This window comes from Microtus oregoni, unplaced genomic scaffold (genome assembly GCF_018167655.1).
Source record: "Microtus oregoni isolate MIOR12 unplaced genomic scaffold, Mior012 000001F_ref0000356, whole genome shotgun sequence".
NCBI classification, from domain to species: Eukaryota; Metazoa; Chordata; class Mammalia; order Rodentia; family Cricetidae; genus Microtus; species Microtus oregoni.
Window position 1 is genome coordinate 16,472,625 of NW_024543060.1, and position 18,549 is coordinate 16,491,173.

The following is an 18,549-nucleotide window of genomic DNA, read 5'->3' on the forward strand; positions in this document are numbered from 1 at the left end:
AAAACCCAGTGCTATTGTCTTTGGCTTCTCATCAGCCCTCATTGTCCACCATGTTCAGAGAGTCCAGTTTTATCCCATGCTTTTTCAGTCCTGGTCCAGCTGGCCTTGGTGAGCTCCCAATAGATCAGCCCCACTGTCTCAGTGGGTAGGTACACCCCTCGTGGTCCTGACTTCCTTGCTTATGTTCTCCCTCCTTTTGCTCCTCATTGGGACCTTGGGAGCTCAGTCCAGTGCTCCAATGTGGGTCTCTGTCTCTATCTCCATCAATCGCCAGATGAAGGTTCTTTTTATTTAGCTTCTCTAGGATCACAAATTATAGGCTCAATGTCCTTTATTTATGGCTAGAAACCAATTATGAGTAAGTACATCCCATGTTCATCTTTTTGGGTCTGGGTTACCTCACTCAGGATAGTGTTTTCTATTTCCATCCATTTGCATGCAAAATTCAAGATGTCATTGTTTTTTACCACTGAGTAGCACTCTAATATGTATATATTCCACACTTTTTTCATCCATTCTTCCATTGAAGGGCATCTAGGTTGTTTCCAGGTTCTGGCTATTACAAATAATGCGGCTATGAACATAGTTGAACAAATGTTTCTGTAATATGATAGGGCATCTCTTGGGTATATTCCCAAGAGTGCTATTGCTGGGTCCTGGGGTAGGTTGATCCCGAATTTCCTGAGAAATCCCCACACTGATTTCCAGAGTGGTTGCACAAGTTTGCATTCCCACCAGCAATGGATGAGTGTACCCCTTACTCCACAACCTCTCCAGCAAAGGCTATCATTGGTGTTTTTGATTTTAGCCATTCTGACAGGTGTAAGATGGTATCTCAACGTTGTTTTGATTTGTATTTCCCTCTTGTAGCCCAGAGTGGCCTTGAACAGAGGCAGAAACCCATCGGCCTCTGTCTGCTGAGTGCTGGGATTAAAGGTGTATGCCACCACTGCCTGGCCTCTACGGCTAATTAGTGTGACTGGTTCTATGCTCTGATCTTTAGGCAAGCTTTATTTGTTAAAGCACAAACAAAATATCACCATAAGTGAGGATGGGGTTTTCTAGATGAGTTTATAATTGAGGTTTTTCTCAGGTACAAAATAGCAAATACTAATATTCCATGTGAAAATAACTGGAGATCAAGGCCAAGAAGTATTTATTAGCATTATAGGAAATATTAACAGTGTCATGAGAAATGAAACATACCTTATTTCCCTCTAGCACAGTGGTTCTCAACCTTCCTATGCTGTGACACTTTAATACAGTTCCTTATGTTGTGGTGACCCCCAACCATAAAATTACTTGTGTTGCTACTTCATAACTGTAATTTTGGTACTGTTATGAATCGTAATGTAAATATCTGATATGTGTGATGTGTGGCCTCTTTGAAAGGGTCATTTGACACCCCCCCCAGGGGTCGTGACCCATAAGTTGAGAACCACTGCTCTAACATATCATGTACTTGTTCATTTTGTGTGCTATTATTTTGCCACTGAAGGTCACTCATCTTTAGGGGCTTTGCTATTGTGGCTTTTTTTTTTTTTTGATGCCTGAAGATCTGGTAGAGAATTGAAGTCCTCTTTTTTTTTATAACAAGGCCTCAGGAATCACTAGGATACAGTGTGATACAGTGCTAGCATCCATAAGAACTGAACTCTATATTTAGTTCAGGTTTAGTCATGTGACTGACTCAGAGCACTAGTGTGCCTTTAGCCCCATACTTACCAGATCAACAACTACTCAAGTAAGACCAACCGAGTCTATAGTTGGTTGGCTCCATACCTAACATTCACTAAGACCCCCATCCTTTCCTCTATATAATTTTTTGCAATCCCTCAACATTTTCCATCCTAATAGCACTGTCCCTGGAGATAACAGAATTGATGGATGTAGTCTAGGTGATAGAATTACAGTCTCAAATGGTGTCAGAGTCAGGAGGGGATGTTTATGAAAGTGATTGTAGAACAGTAGAAGACAGGAGATGGGCTCAATCGGGAATACTGAAGTCAGACCCACAGATGAGAGCCGCTGCCCAGGTGAGCTTTGGTCTGTCTTCACGAGGGATGGGTAGCACCTGTCACCAGCCAATGGGCAGGAGGACTGGCTTCAGTCCTTAGAGAAAAAAGTGGGGAGTAAAATGGTTCCTGAGGCTGAGGAAGCTGTAACACAACTATTTATGCCCCTAATTTGGACCTTGGACACAGAGTCTTCTTCAGTGGGTTGTACTTAAGCCATTGAGATGGAGAACAAAGAAAAATGATACATGTTTGGTTCTTGAGCTTACTTTACTTACCTGATCTTGCTTTGAAATCCCTAGTTGGGCAGGACTTTATATACCTTTATTTGTATGATAGTATCAGGGTCTATATACGTATAGACCTAGGTCTGTAATCTGCCATATCAGATTCATAAACAACAGCTAAAGGATGCTTGGAGGTAGATACCCATGATCCTTTCCCCGGTCATCCATAGAATTTGTTTTAACCTAACGTTATGGAGACAGACTTGAAGGGAGACATCCCCAACCTTGCTAAACTGTAAGTACAAAAAGGCACAAATTGGATGGATATTGATGATGTTGTTTCTATTGTGACATCATCCATAGACTCCTAGTGTCTTTGCTTTGCTTCCCTAGAGTGATCACAACATAAATTACTTGTCTTGTTTGACTTCCTTGTTCACCAAAGTTGAGCAGATTGTGGCCGTTTTCAACGCTTCTACCAGACAAAAAGCTTGGGACCATTTCTCGAAAGCTCAGCGCAAGAACATAGACATTTGGCGAAAGCATTCCGAGGTTGGTGATTTTACTGTTCCTTTCTAACCACCGTCACACAGCTGGATTGGCAGAGAATAGAGTGGCTGTAGCCGCTAATGGTTTTGTTACAGCAGGCAGCCCTCCTGCCACTGTCCTCATTGTCCCCCTCCACTTTCAGCTTTTACTTCATTTCTCGTCCAGAAAAGCAGCTGCCTTCACACTTAGAACGTTATCTCCTCCTCTCCAAGGGAGAAAAGAGTCTTTCCCATTCCTAGTAAAGAGCTCGCTCAAAAACAAACCAAGATGCTTTAGCTAAAATTAGATGGAAATGTCTATATGAGCCAATCAAGAAAGCTAACCGTTAAAGTACAGCGTTTTCCTTCTGTGATCTATGTGGTGATGACAGTCGGCTCTTTGGGCTTGAAATGACAAGCATGCCTTCCTCTCCATATCGTCTTGTCATCAGCCATGCCTTGTCCACTGGGCTAGCCAGGAGGGTCTGTCACCTCTCTCCCCAGAGCAAAGCTCATGGTGGGGGCAAATGTCCAGGCTAGCTGCGTTCACAGCATCAATGCATGTGCGGAGTGTGAGTATCCCCCCCCCCGCCCCCGCCGAGGAAAGAGGCCACACCTTGACTTTCCTTGCTCCCTAGACAGACCAAGCTGTGTCGTTAGTCATTGGTCATCCAGCTGTTATTTTTGACTCCACCTGTAGCGTACGCTTTGAACCTGTAATGTGAAAGTAAGTATCCCATCTTCCTTTGCTTCTTCTTGAGTGAGAGAATGGTTTTCACATGGATGCCACCTCATTTCTAGCATGTCAATGTTAAAGTTCTCTAAGAGACACTCCCCTCTCTCAAAAATCACAAAGTTATAGAAGGTAAGGCTTATTTATGTAATGCTTCTGACTCCCACTTGGAAAAAATAAGTGTTTTATGAAGAGTTTGAGGAAACACAAAGCACTGTGACATCAATCATCCGGGTAGCATTTTAAGTGCCCATTAACTAATCTTAAATTGCAGTTGAATACCAATGGCACTACATGTAATAGCCACATGAATACTAAGTAGTTCTTTATTGTCACTGTTATTATGGCGATTACTGAGTAACTTCACAGTCATGGGATGCTGAAAACACTAGGGTAGTTGTTGGTAAGGGCGTTTTTAAGTGGTGGTCACTAGTGCCAAAGAAGGTGGCTGGTGACCGATCCAGCTTGCTTCCACTGTTGGGGAATGTACGGAGGAGGTAGGATTTCTCTTTCATTTTTCAAGGGCCCCAAACCAAAGGAAGGGTAGGTATAGTTCTCTGTGACACCAAAATGCAACCCAAGTTAAAGTTGGTTTTCAAGAGGAGGGCATTATAAAGAGGCCTCTGTTTATGATGCAATAAAGACCCTGAGGGTTATAAAAACTCAATGATGATTCAGATTTGAGAATGGCAAACCTTTGGATTTTTTTTAAAAAATTCATATAAAATAAAATGTAACTAAGGAAATTTTAGCGGACACCCAGTGAGTGTCAGTATGCTGAAAACATGTGGGCACAGAAAGACCATTCTCCATGTGGGTCAGCGGACATCAGATACTGGTGTTGCCTCCTGCCTGGGCCCACTTTGTTTCCCATCTCTCGCTCTCCCACTTCTGGCGCTGTTTAGAGCACAGCCTGTCGGGCTGCCTGCCTCTGTCGGAGAAATCCTACTTGCTTTCTCCATCCTGGGAGACAGAATGGAGACTCCAGAGGGCTGGAATGCCATTCTCAAAAGTCCCTCTTGCCAATAACCAACCTTATCTCTTGGGAAACATGAGAAAACAGAATTCTAAATTACCTTTTATTTTTTTGTCTCCGACATGTTGGTTAATTGATTAAATACCAGTTAGTGATTTAACATTGTGGATCATGTCTCAGTTGCATATAAGCTTGATAATTGGCCTGATTTCTCTGCATTCCCATGTACAGCATCTGTTAATTACCTGCAACACCTCTACAGATTTATTAGAGTGTGTTAGCAATTTACTGCTGAACCACCGGCACCCTGTGGAAACACCCAAGGTTCCCCTCCCTCCAATATCTCCCCTTCCAGCCACCTTCCCCACAAAACAACTGTCATGTGACAGTTTGTCTTTAATTGCAGAACTAAGCAACCTCCCCCTCCACCTTGTTTATTCTTTCCAACTGGTTTCTCCTTGTTTGGGCTTTTTTTCAAGCCGCCTCTTTGGTAACTGGACTCTTCAGCAATAGAAAAATTAGCTGTCCGTTGCCTGGAAATTTCCCCGCTAATCTCATGTGGTGTCTTCCTCCAAGACCCGGCAGCCTTATTTAAGACAGAATCAACCCTTCTTCCTTCTGGGTGGCATGGTCACAAAGGGAGGTGTTTATCGTCCCAGTGATCTCTAGGGACTGCCCCGTGACTGTCTGATGTCCTGCTTCCCTGTCCTCCACAAGGATATAATTCCTTGGGTGCAGAAGTGTCCATTAGAATACTGCTCACAGCACGGAATTTTCTCCCATCCTGCAGCAGTTCAAATCTGTGAGCTAAGGAAAGACTTCTGAAGCCAGGGCAGCAGGGCACGCCCACTGAGTGGGCAGTGGTCATGCCTCCAGTAAGTTGGTGGAATTGTTTACTTTTATTGTTTCTCATAGACTTATTATAAAGTAAAAGTATCTTAAGTGTTTGGCTTTCAGTTAGAGGCCTTTAATAGAAGAAAACAGAACAATGGAGGCCATTCCCTGTTCTAGGTCTGTTTGAGAACAGTACATGCTCTGGGAACAGAACAGAGTGTATAAGGCGTCACCATTCCATAAAACACAGTAGGGTATAAATTAATGATATAGCCAATTAACGTAAACAATTACAGCATTCTGATTTTAGGAACATTGGTAAGGATTTTATGTGTAATTTGGTACTTTTCACAATGGATTTTCTAACATACCATGGCAGCCAAATACGCTTGCCTCAGTATTATCCCCCTTTCTGTGAACAGAAGCTCAATGAAATTTCCTGTTTGATTTCATCCACTGCTAACCCCAGTCCCTAGACATGGCAGGTCCTCAGACCACAGATCTGTAGTTAAAAAAGGAATAGCTGAGCCATCACTACCACAAAACTACAGCCCCATGAACACAGTAACAGGCTATGAAAGAGAAGACCTCTCTGTGTTTATTTGATTAAGCGTCCTTTGAATGTTATGTCATGAATATATGGATGAATGTTTGGATAAATCATATCTAGACTACTTTAAATCAGTTCAACACCGTGTCTAGTGTGACATGCAGGGCCAGGGAAATGTCTCAGTCTGTAAGCAAACGTGAGGACACACGTTCAGATCCCTATAAATAACCGCATAGCCATAGACCTGTGGTTCGGAGCTGGAGACGTGAAGACAGGAAGTTTCTAGAGCTTTATAGCCACCCAGTCTGAATCAGTGAAAGATTCTGTATCAAGAAAGTAAGGTGAAGAACAAGAGAGAAAAACACTAACTTCAGTCTCTAGACACACACACACACACACACACACGTACATGCCGCACATATACACTAAGGGCTGGAGAGATGGCTCAGAAGTTAAGTAGCTGGCTCGTCCAGAGGTCCTGAGTTTAATTCCCAGCAATTACATAGTGGCTCACAACCATCTCTAAATGAGATTTGGTGCCCTCTTATGACACGCAGGCATACATGGAGGCAGAATGTTGTATACACAATAAATAAATAAATAAATCTTACAAAAATAAGCTGGACTATGGTGGTGCACGCCTTTAATCCCAGCACTCGAGAGACAGAGACAGGCAGATTTCTGTGAGTTCAAGGCCAACTGGTCTACAAGAGCTAGTTCCAGGACAGTCAGGACTGTAACACAGAGAAACTCTGTCTCAAAAAGAAAAAAAAAATTAAAAAGTTGATTTGACACATATATACACTAAAGTATTTAAATGTCTTAACTCATTTCATCCTTAGTACCATAATGCTCCAGGAAGCAAACTAAACAAAATCGGTATATAGCAGTATTCTTAAAGCGACATTAAAAGCAATCTAAATATAGCCTCCTTAAAACCCCGTTGCTCACATCTCTGCTAGCAGCTGATGCCACTTCTGTGTGCCAGCTCTGTAGCAGCTAGTCCTCTGGAACCTTTCGGTGGCCCCGCCAGGCAGACATTGTTAATCAGGACCTGCGACTACAGTGGGATCAACCAATGTATCACAGAGCCCTTCCAGTCACTGGCGAGCAAGGGTTTCTCCCAAGTCTGACACAAAAGCCTTCAGCCGCTCTTCCTACCCATCCCCCTCACAACATTCTTCTAGATTTTGGGTGGGCGCTTTAGGCTCTAAGTGTTGATACGTGAGTCATAATCTGCCAGAGACCGTGGGGAGATGGCGCAGTGACGGTGGCCATGTTTCTGATGTTCACGCGCCCTGTGCTTTCAGGAACTCCGGAACGCTCAAAGCGAGCAGCTCATGGGCATCCGCCGCGAGGAGGAGATGGAGATGTCCGATGATGAGAACTGTGACAGCCCAACCAAAAAAATGAGAGTCGATGAATCAGGTAATGCTGGCAACTGCCAGGTCCCCCAGGAGGCGTCATAACGAACCTTACGTGGGGAAGAAGCATGAGGAAATGGCCACATAACTCACTTTTATTTGAGTTACACTAAACTTTCATCTTTTGAGTGACTACATTTTATTAATAGAACATTAAACTCCTCTTTGGGAACACGATGATTTAAATTGCTCCAGTTGTTTCTCCATATGTAGATCTCGGGCAGTTATGCTTTTTTCAGGGATGGGTGCTGGTTCCCATAAAACCCCTTTTCCAGAGGGTGGCAGCCGCGGCTGATGCCGAATTACAGGTGAAACTCAGTCTCGGTCAGGAATTGTTCAATCCCTAAAGAAGCTTGCTACGCTCCGAGCCAGCATGCTGGAAAATTAACTCTTTCCCCCAATACAGTTCACCTAACCTTTCATCCAGATGGGGGCCACACTTGGTACCAAGTGAGGGACGTCCACCCCTTGAGTTAAGAGTGGACCTCAAGGAAAGCCTTCTCTGTGCGCTCTGCCTTATCTAAGACCAAGTCGCACTGTCTCCGAGAGTCACATGGGAGTCACACCTGTCTCCGGCTTCTAGCTCAAAGACTGTAGGCGACTGAAATAGAGGACCTTGGCCAATGTGTTGATAGAAGTGTAGGGGTCAAAGCAAAGACCCCGCACCTTGCCCTCTGGAGTTTCCCTGATAGGAAATGATGCTAGGCAGACTATATAGAAGAGATACGCTTATTTATGATGTACATGACTAAACACCAAGTGTGAGCACTCGCCAGCCCAGTGTTACATAGTGTTATATACTATTTTCGCTATGGAGGGGACAAGGCGAGGCAATTCTGGGTAATCGTAAGTGATTTTTAGGAATACTCCATGAGCCTGGAGGATATGGGACATATAGAACTTAGACATAATCAGTTGGGTGTCAGAGCAGACAGTGGACGGTCAGTGGTTCTCTGTGGATGTTATGTAGCATCAAACACAGTGTTGACAGACATCAGTCTCTCTCCTGACACTATCAGGACCCACTAAGACACACTTGCAGGACAGGGAAGTAGGACCTGGTGTTCTGTAATGAAAGATCTTTAGGGAAGCCCACTGAATACTTTCTGACATTGCAGAGACATTGTCCTAGAAACTCTGGCTTCCCCCCAAGTCCCATCCTTGAAGTTTCTTTAGAAGCTTAGCATGCAAGCAAACACTGTCTCTCAGGGACTTCCCAGACCCATGTCTGCAAGCTTGCCCAATGTTTACGCCTCTCATTAGGTAGAGACACCTTTCTCAGGACTGCTCCACTCTGAGGTTTGGATCCCGTTATTGGAGAAGTCTGTCCTTATGGGCACTTCGGTCTGTACATCTTCATATATGAAAAGAAGGGGTAGTCATGTGATTTTTAGAAGTTCTATGTGCTCCTGCTCTAAAATGTTGCTTTTCTACATAGTTTTATAATTTTTCAAGTGAAAGCTGAGTTCTTAAGATCCTTAACGTTAGGTGGAAAAGAACTGAGGGAGTCTGAAATTCCGTGCTGACCCTATGCCTTTTTTGTATATGCATCATTTCTTTTTAAACAGCCCTTTGATTTCCTAGGGAGACATGCATGCGATTTCACAGTTTGTTTAGGATAGCCTGGCATCAGGATGAATAGACAGTAGACTCCCTCGGTCAATCTGGCAAATCCCATCAACAATCACACATCCACAGGACTTCACTTTAGACATGCCCACAGAGGTGGCGAGGACCTGAGCCCTCCTCAGAGACCAACAGTCCCCCCTGGAGGCCTACTGGAGAGCCATTTCCCAGATCTCTCTTGGTTTATGCACCAGGCAACCGATGAGATCATGAAGCACAGCCTACACCTTAAAGGTTTCCCCAGGCATGCTACTTGGTCAGCAGAATTAATGAGCAAATGCAGTGCACGCTGTCTGCCACGTACCGAGGGAAGAAACGAAAGGCCTGGAGTTCAAATGCCAGGCCCTAGCAGTTCAAAGTCCTTTTCGTGTTTCTTCAAATGAGCTGGGCTGGAGGACGTGGCATGTGGCTTCGGCACAGAGCACAGACTGATTAAAGAGAAGAGGGAGCAGCTGGCCATCTTTATTCCACGGGGCCCTGGAGATCCTGCCCACAAGCAGGCCGTTGTTCTCTCAGCCCTGAGTACTCAGGGGCATCGCTTAATGGCAAGAACTCCCGTCTGGTCTTTGGACTAAACCATGCTCATAATAACGACTTGAAGCAAAGGAGGAGGGCAGGGACAGAGAGTTCAGAGCCTAAAGGAGAGCCTTTCCCCACCACTCATTCTTAGGTAAACATGTGTGGCTGGCTGTCACCCACATGCTTCCCCAGAATGCCCTGCTCTGGTGAACTGATGGGAACTGCGAACAGCAAAGTGAGGTTCACTCCCCTCCACAGGAGGCATCTCTTCCCAGCAGGAAGTTTCTCTCTTTTTCTTTGCCTCAAGTGTCCTAAGGAAATAGCCGACTCAGAAATTCTCAGAAATTCTGGGGAAGAACACCTTTTAGGGAACCTTCTGCCTGTGATCGGAGGACATGGTGAAGCCGTACTCCTCAGGGTGGTCAGGCTGGAGCTCCAGGTGCATAGCATATCCCCGCTAGGACAGAAACAACTGCAGCAGGCAGGAGATTGCCAGTGAGACGGAGAGGACAGTTGGTTATGTATATAAGGGCTTGCATGATACCTTGGGTTTTATTTCTTAATAACCAAAATATTTCAATGTGTCTCTGCTTTTCTGGTCGTAAAGCCTTTGCCATCCTATTTTTTTTACTCTTTTTTTCTGTGTGAAATGATTAATAGCATATCTTTGGCTAGAGTTCCCTGGTTCTGCTTTAATATAGTTCTTGGCAGACTGTTCACACTCTGTCATTGGTGGGTCTTACGAGGGAAAAGGCATTCATTGGAGCAAAGCTAAGAGAGTCATGGAAATGGAAATGGTTCTAATAAGCTGAAAACCATGGCAGGTTTTGCAAAGCATCCACTGATGAAAACCGACCCCTTCCGCTGGAGCCTAGAAAGCTACCTTTTGACAAGAGTGCGAATGGGTGACTGCTTAGTTTGCCTCCTGCTGGAACCAAGCCACATCTAGTTAGTTAAACCCACGACGAGTCCTCCGTCCACCCCTGCTACCTTCCCTGGCTCTGTCCATCTTTTTCTCTCTGTGGAGGTGGGGGCAGCTGCATAAAGGAGGACAGGAGGGACGCTTCACCTGGGAGGCTTGGCGTGGAGGAACCGAATAAGTTTTAGAATTGTTCGAGTTCAGCAATCCACTGTAGGCGGGGGGGGGGGGGGGGGGGGGATTTTGATCATATGAATAAGGCCAAGCGCAACTCAGTAGTGTTCTGCTTGTTGTCTGTTGTCTCCATTGTTCTCCAGCACCTGGCCCCAGACCGGTCTCCAGACAAATATGTTGACCTTGACCCGTATCTTCCCCTCCATCCCATCACATTGATGGCATTCTTTCACAAGACAGTTAACACTGAGAACATTTGCTCTGATTCGATTTAAAAGGCACATGTTAGGATGGATTTTCAGTGAGCATACTTGCCTTTGCCAAGACATTCAGAACTGTGTTCGAAACTCGGTGTCACTGGCTGGATAGGCATCTTTGGCAAAGCACCATGGTGGCATGGTGAAGGCACTGTGCCTCCAAACGAGAGAGTTAGACCTGGTACCCCTGCCCTCCGGGGGATGTGATGGATGCCTTTTGAAGAAATAAAGCACGGTATGTTAATTAAGGAACCAGGCTGAACAATAGGTATGTCCTGAAGCCAGGAAACTAAGTGTGGCATCACCCACCCCTGTCTTAAGGCTATGCCATCCATCCACTCTTCCATGCATGTTCAGAAATCACAAATTTTAGAAAAGAAGAATGAAAGTGTCCTTGCTTGTAACTGACGACCCATCAACCATTCTACAGTATATAACAAATCCTTTGAGATTCTAACTGAACCTCACTGAAGCTCTGGGTTCTTGGTATGAATGTGTGTGTCCCTGTGTGCGTCTAGGCATGCATAGAAGTGGATAGGTCTGAAGACCTGGAGTCACTTCCACCTCCCGCCTTGTCTCTTGCTATTTCTGTCACTATGCTGCATATTCCAGACCAGCCAGACCTCAAACTTCCCAGTGCTTCTCCAGCCTTTACCTCCCACCTAATTCGGTATGAACTCATCTAGCTCCTCCCTCCCCCCTTTTCTTTTTATACTGGGTTCAGCTCTAGAGATCAACATCAGGGTCTCAGGCTTGTACAGTAAGCGTTTCTGCCCACTGAGCCTCTCCCTACCCACAAACACTTTTTGAGCAACGAAGCTTTCTCTACGTTGTCAATTGTCCATAGAAATCCACAATACCATTTTGTTTTATTATTGTTGTCTTTCATTTCACCAAGAAGTTGAACAGTGATTTCCAGCCAAATTAGTGAGTCAATGTTAATTAGAATAGCAGTATTTGATCTGAATAGTTGTACCCATAGCAGGATGCCTTGGGTTTAAAATTATAAATATTAAGGTCATCTTCATCTGTCCCCTTGATTTCTTGAGTTCCAAGATTATCTCTGATTTTCTGTTACCAAATTCCCCTCTTAATTAGATTCTGAAAGCCCAGTGGGGATGCCCCCACGGGGAGTCTGAGAAGAGGCTCACCACAGGATCCACAACAGCCAGGCACAGGAGTTACTAAATACCAAACTAGCGTCCTCCAGCTGAGTAAAAATGTCTGTGCCAAAGGCAGTTTGCCTAAGGGTCTCTTGAGAGAAAGAGAGAGAGAGAGGCCTGAACTGTGCTCTGGGGCAGCTATCCACAGAGGTTTAGCGCCTGACAGAACAAGAGGTGTCTGCTATGGAAAGTGGGGGCTCAGTTGGTAGCTGCATGCCAGGGCCCATGCTCCCCAAGGCAGGGACAGCACTGAGTAGAAGCCTAGGCTAGGACAAGCTGCTTTCTCATGTCCTGACAGCCTCGGACATCTCCTAAGAGCAGTAGCATCTAGGAAGGACCCTGGAACCAAAGACAAGCCCTCGCTTTTCGGCCTCAGCTGTGTGTCTTCCGGGAATCTAGGGCCGACCAGGGAATAGTTTTACTTTGTTTTTATACACTGTGCAAATCTTACCAACGGACTTCAAATAAATGTTGGTTTGGGGTCGATTTTTCAGTTCCCTGATTTTATATACAGTTACAATTCCCTGCCATAATAGACAGACTTCTTTAAAAAATATAAAAACCATTTGTCCTTGAAAATTGATTTCCCTGTTAAATACTTGGAGACAGATGCTATTAAATGGACCCTGTAGATGAAGAGCCCTTTCTGAAGGAAGCCCTCCTGCTACCCAGACAGTCCCTATGTATCTGGATTATACATTCTTGATCCTACCGTAAACGTATGCCCTTACTGTTCTGCGGAACCCAGCAATAATACCACAGTTGACTCCTGACTTCCCTCATAATGAGCAAACTTTCCGTAATTGACTACTTCCGGTAAAATGGCCCTGTGTTTTTGAGATCGCCTGTGGCGAGGTGATCATCTAAGGGTCTCCCCAGGATTCCGCTGCTTTGCTGCCCTTCCTTAAAACCTTAGTGGAGCCCTGGTTAGGGTCTGACACCTATGCTCTGCCTGGAGGCAGGAAGGCTCCCTCGATGGGATGGATGGATTCCCCTATGCCACCCCCAGCTGCATGTACAAAATGCACAGGGGCTCTGCAAGGCTGAGAGTGAGACCTTCTGGACCCTGAAGAAGGCTGGGGCTGCAGTCTACCTACCAGGCAGAAGAAGGGAGTGAGGATCTCTAAATCATTGTCTGAAAGGGAGAGCCAAGGAAAGATTCAGACAATGGGGGCGGGGTGTCTCAACCTCACCTCTTGCATACAGCCCACAGTACCCCAATATTTTTCAGCTCCCTGTGGCTGGGGGCGTCTCGCTGTGTTAAGGCTCACTGAGACTCCCCAGTTTCCTTAGCAGGCTCGAAGGACACCGAGGGAATATTTATGTAATAAGATGCGAAGTTGCTATGGCAAATACTATAGCAACCTAACACCTCCTGGAGCCAGGCAGGGGCCTGTAACAGCAGTCTAAATTTACATTTACTGGAGTGTCATTTTATCGACACTCTTAGCGTCTCGTCCTGACAGGATGTTAAAATATGTTTTTCGGCTCGAGTTGGAGCAAAATTAGCACAGTGTTGTTGGAGTTTAAGGGTAGTCTTCACGACTTCTGGAAAAAGCTAGCAGACTAATCCTGGAAGGGGTTAGATGGCAGGCTCCAGGTGAGTTTGTAGGTGTCTCTTGTTTTGCTAAGCATGGGGCTCCATCACCCTGCCTTAACTGGTTTCCACCTTTACTCTGCAAGCCATTCCGAGGCATGCCCGACCATGAAAAGGGAACTTGTTCTCAATGCTGCTGTGTGCTAGCAAAGCCTCGCTCGCCTGTGATTTCAGTAGATGCTCACAGAAGACACTTTCAGCATGGTAGCTCACTGCCCTCCCCTTGAAAGGCAGCTAGCATGGTTTCAGAGCAAACCTACTTCTCATATAAAAACAAAATACAGCCTCTGAAGGAAGGAAGTACCTAAGGATGGCGAATGTAGCAGAAAATATGGCTGCTGCAGCGCTAGAGGGGAAGTTTGGATTTCTCATCTTTTGCCCTTCTGTGTAGCAGAACTATCTATTTCAATGTATTTTGTAAAGCTCAATAGAGATAATTTTACATTATTTGAGTTTTAGACAGGCCTGCTTATACATTTGTAAAAGCCTTCTGCTATGTTAATGACTTAAATGCAGAGCAAGTCTGTGTTCCCTGTTGGCTCGTGGCTTTTTCTCACAAATCACTGGGAGCTGAGGCTGCCATGAGTGCACACCTGAGCTTCTCGAGGCCTAATTACAGAGACAGCCCTCCAAGACCGTGTTTCAGCTCCATTAAATGTGAGCATGGCTGAGAAGCCCTAGATATGGAGGCCAGTTACTAATGAAAAGTTCTTACCCATTGATTTTCTTCCATGTCTCTCCGCCTCAAGTTTTAAAGTGTGCCTCCAAGGCTGTCAAAGTGGGACACTGGCCACGGGAATCAATATCAAACCATATTACAACATAGCTGTTGCTAACATCTTAGCACCATGATATACTGCCGATGAGCATCGATGTCCTTATCCTCATGTTTTTATATCTCATTGTTCATCTAAGCACACTTGGTGGCGTCAAGTTATTAGACCCTGGCCAGACATCATCCCGATCAGATAGCCATACACTAATGGAAAAGGAGACCCTGGCCAGACATCATCCCGATCAGGTAGCCACACACTAACGGAAAAGGAACCTGAAAAAAGTCATTGTTTCCTCTCTTATTTTCAGAAATTCCACTTTCCATTGCATGTTTATCTTGTAATTAGAAGTCCTGGGAATTGATGCTTAAAGCAGCCTACGAGTTGTTATCATATTATGCTTTCCTGTGGCTCCGAGATGCTTCTCTTGTGCCGACTGAGTAGTTTTGAGACTTGGAACAGACAATGTGTTCAGAACTGAAGCATCCTGGTTTCAGGACACAATGTGTAAAATCTCCTGAGAAGTTTTTAAGGAAGAAATTTTTTTATTTAAACTCTAACCACTAGCAGGGGAGCAGAGAGAATCTTCTCTGGGGCCACAGTTGCTGACATGTTAACTGCAGTGCTTCAGACTGGACAATGCATGTTCCACGGTGAGTCCTTCCTGATTCTACAGCTTCTGGGTTTACACTTGGGGTGTGTGGCCATTGCATCTCGAAGCGGTTATATACATTTTCATTTCCCAGCATTACTTTCGAAATGTTTAAATATCTCACTGTACTATTAGGTACACACTGCAGTAGAGTATTGTTTAGTGATACATCTCATCAGATTTGGAAAAAGAATCATGTTTTAGAGATTTTTAAACGGCACAATCCAAGGTTCTCAGTGTGGTTGCTAAGTGATAAAAGCGTTTACGAAATTACGTATGTGAGTAATCCCAAATGTGTGCTTACGTAAGTGTACATGCAAAATTTATATGTTAGGAGGAGAGCTATAAGGAAATAAGTAAAAATATTTAGAGTGTGTCTGTAAAAGATGATAATTTGATTTTTTATTATAAATGATTTTTATTTTTCCTTCTTTGTGTATTTTTAAAATGCCTACAGTTGTAGAAGTGTGTGTATATGTAATGAACACGAGAAACATTAAGTTTAAAATTCTGTACCAATAAAAGTTAGCCAGACATCACATCTGGCTGGGTGTGAGGGTATAGCTTGCAGAAAGAAGGGTACATAGAACAGCTGCAGATGATGAGAAAAAGCTTCCAAGTTCTCTTTAAAAAAAAAAAACTGTGAATAATATAGTCGCTATGAAAAGGTGAACACGATAAAAGATGATGGAACACATATTAATTTCAGCAACCTTAAAGTCCAAGCCCCCTCTCTGCTAACACTGGTTCACGCAGACACCTGTAGCAAGATTGATTCCTGCAATAGTAAGTCAGGTGGGTGCTGACAGTGTAAGGAACCTTAGGATGTTAGCCGAACAGGTCCCGCCAGTGTTGCATGGTAAAGGTGCACCCAGAAAACTGCTTTTAAGTCAACTCCAACAAAAATAAATATTCAGGAAACTTGCACAGTCTGTCTTCTGGTTGAAAGATATTTCCTTAAAGAGCGCCTGCTATGTGGGTATAGACAGAAAGAAGAACCAGTTTGAAGAAGTGTCAGGATGTGAGTGGATGAACCATGCACACAGTTGCAGCCAGTGTCCTCTGTTACCCAACTCTCCAAAGTGATAAAGAGAAAAATAAGGATCCTTCTCTCTGAACATGAGCACACAGTAAATGATTGATCTAAGCTGCAATATCAGCCCTTTGACTTCCCATGGGATTCCCTATTTTCTTTGCACCCCCAGGGCCAGCGAGAGCCCACAAGACTATCAGTGTATTGGCTCAACATCTAATTTCAGGAGTTATTGAAGTGCCTCTCCCTGTTTCCCTGTTTCCAGGGCTTTTCTTTATAAGATATGCCTCTAAATACATCTTTGAAATAGAAGTCTGAGGGAGAGCATACAGGACAATATCAATCTCACCGCACTTCCCACACCCAGAGAAGGTTGGCTCTAGAAGAGACACTACAAGCAATATGTTTTCTTTCCTCAATATTCTGAATTCAATAAGGACCAAAATTGAGTTTTTGTACCTCCAGTAATAAGTGGAATTGCTTAATAAATACAAAAAGTCAATAGTGGACCTTCTTGAGTTATTGTAATTATAAGTTGTAAGGCTCAATCTGTATTATATTTGGCTAGTCCTTTGGGGACAGGATGAGAACTTTTATTCTTCTCTTAGTGACTTACCAATCGGTTTCTATTTTTCTCTTCATACCAGATTCTTCTAGTACAGTTTGCGTAATTCCTAAAACCATCCCTTTCCCTGGCCTTAGCTCATGGCCTCTGTGATTATCTGACACATTGTCACAATACAAAGCAGTGACAAAATTGAACAACATCCACTGGATCATTACAGTGTGTCTGGGACCATGGCTTTTGTCTGGAAGTGCCAGATTAAAGGGGAAATTACTAAAGTCGTGTAAGACTAATTAAGACTCGGTCCCTGAAGTGAAAGCATTGCTCATACATTCTAGGAAGCCTCACAGCCCGTTACAGTCCTCCTTTGCCTAGGATAGCCTTTGCCTAGGATAGCCTTCACTTGCTGTGCACTCGGTTACTGCCCGAAGCCAGCAGGGAACCCTTGCTATAAAGAATGGTGAGAGATGAGAGACTCTGAAAAATGACAGTTCATCTCAGCTCTGTGAGCCTGAGAGAAACTTTTGTGTGCTTTTAAGCCAATGGGATGAGCACGTCTGAGGTGTGAGAGTCTCTCGCCCCTTGCCCCACATAGGGCCCTTTTCCCTGCAGAATTCCCAGCATTGCACACAGTAGGCAGATGAAGGATCTTTGGACAGATGTGGGAAGCCAGAGGACAACCTTGGCCATTGTTTCGCAGTCACCTTTTAGGTTTGCTGGCCCACCCTCTCACCTGCTGGCCTAAAACTCACCTAGTAGGCTGGGCTGGTTGGCCAGCCTGTGAGGTCCAAGGATCCAGCTGTCTATATCTCCCACAGGGCAGGGGTCACAAGCCTGCGCTGTGATACCTGGGTTGATTTCTTTAACATAGGTTCCAGGAGATCCAACTCAGGGCCTCAGGCTTACCAGGCAAGCACTTTACCGACTGAAGTTCATCCTGTCCCCTCACCTTGTCGTTCTCAAATCTATTGGTGCCTCCCTCCTTCATGAAGCCCATGTCCACTGGGCTCCAGTATTGGTAGGAACAGCAGTATGGAGGTACAGAGAAGTTTGCAGTTTCTCTCACAACCGCTGCTCCTTAGAGACACTAGCTGATCCCCCAGGCTACTTCCCTCTTCCTTGTGGGACTAGGCTTTCCTTGTTGTGTATCGAAGACTTGTGTATAACTCTTTAGGACAGAAAGAATGAGACACCCTTTCAGGGTATTAAATCATGGAGAAATATGGATAGGTAAAGGACAAAGCTAAGAGAAAGAATGGTATTGTTTGAAATTAGAACAAGGTTGAAATTATTGCAGAAGAAAAATATATCTTTATTTTATTTTGTTAGTGAAAGTTGTTAGGTCCTATTGGGAGAGGCCGCTCATTCATTTCCAGGCCACCCAGACTTCTGAAATAATCATACAGAAACTGTATTATTTAAATTACTGCTTGACCAATCATTTAAGCATATTGCTAGCTAGCTCTTACATCTAGAATTAATGCATTTCCATTATTTTGTATTTTACCACGAGGCTCGTGGCCTACTGGCAAGGTTCTAATACTTCTGTCCCTGGTAGAAGCTACATGGCATCTCTCTTGACTCCGCCTTCTTTCTCCCAGGATTCAGTTTAGTCCCCCCCACACACACCAAGCTCTATTTTGCCCTATCACAGGCCAAGCCAGCTTCTTTATTCATTAACCAATAAAAGCAACACATACACAGAAGGACCTCCCACACCAAGGTCCTGGGGATTTTTTAATAGAAATTAACATTTTACCTAGACTTTTTTCCCAACCCCTGCTATGTAACATTCAGGCTCCTAAGGAATATTATAACTGATGCCAGATCATCAGCCCTGTGTTAACAAAGCACTTTATAGAAAGTTCTCCACAGCACTTTTTCTCTGGAGTTCAATAAGAAGCAAGTAACAAGAGAACTGCCCCTCCGAGGAATTCTTTTAACCTTTCAGAAACAAAATATTTCATGCTAATTTTTGCTTAATT

General features: G+C 44.3%; 1 protein-coding gene across 7 annotated transcripts in view; it reads left to right on the forward strand.

The window, feature by feature from the left end:
- Enox1 (ecto-NOX disulfide-thiol exchanger 1) overlaps nucleotides 1–18,549 on the forward strand; it is a 563,193-nt gene that overhangs the window by 438,608 nt on the left and 106,036 nt on the right. For all 7 annotated transcript variants that reach the window (XM_041675367.1, XM_041675356.1, XM_041675382.1 and 4 more), the window contains 2 exons: nucleotides 2,688–2,794; nucleotides 7,173–7,290. In XM_041675367.1, coding sequence (XP_041531301.1) covers nucleotides 2,688–2,794; nucleotides 7,173–7,290 — 225 coding nt within the window. The remainder of the gene's footprint in view (nucleotides 1–2,687; nucleotides 2,795–7,172; nucleotides 7,291–18,549) is intronic.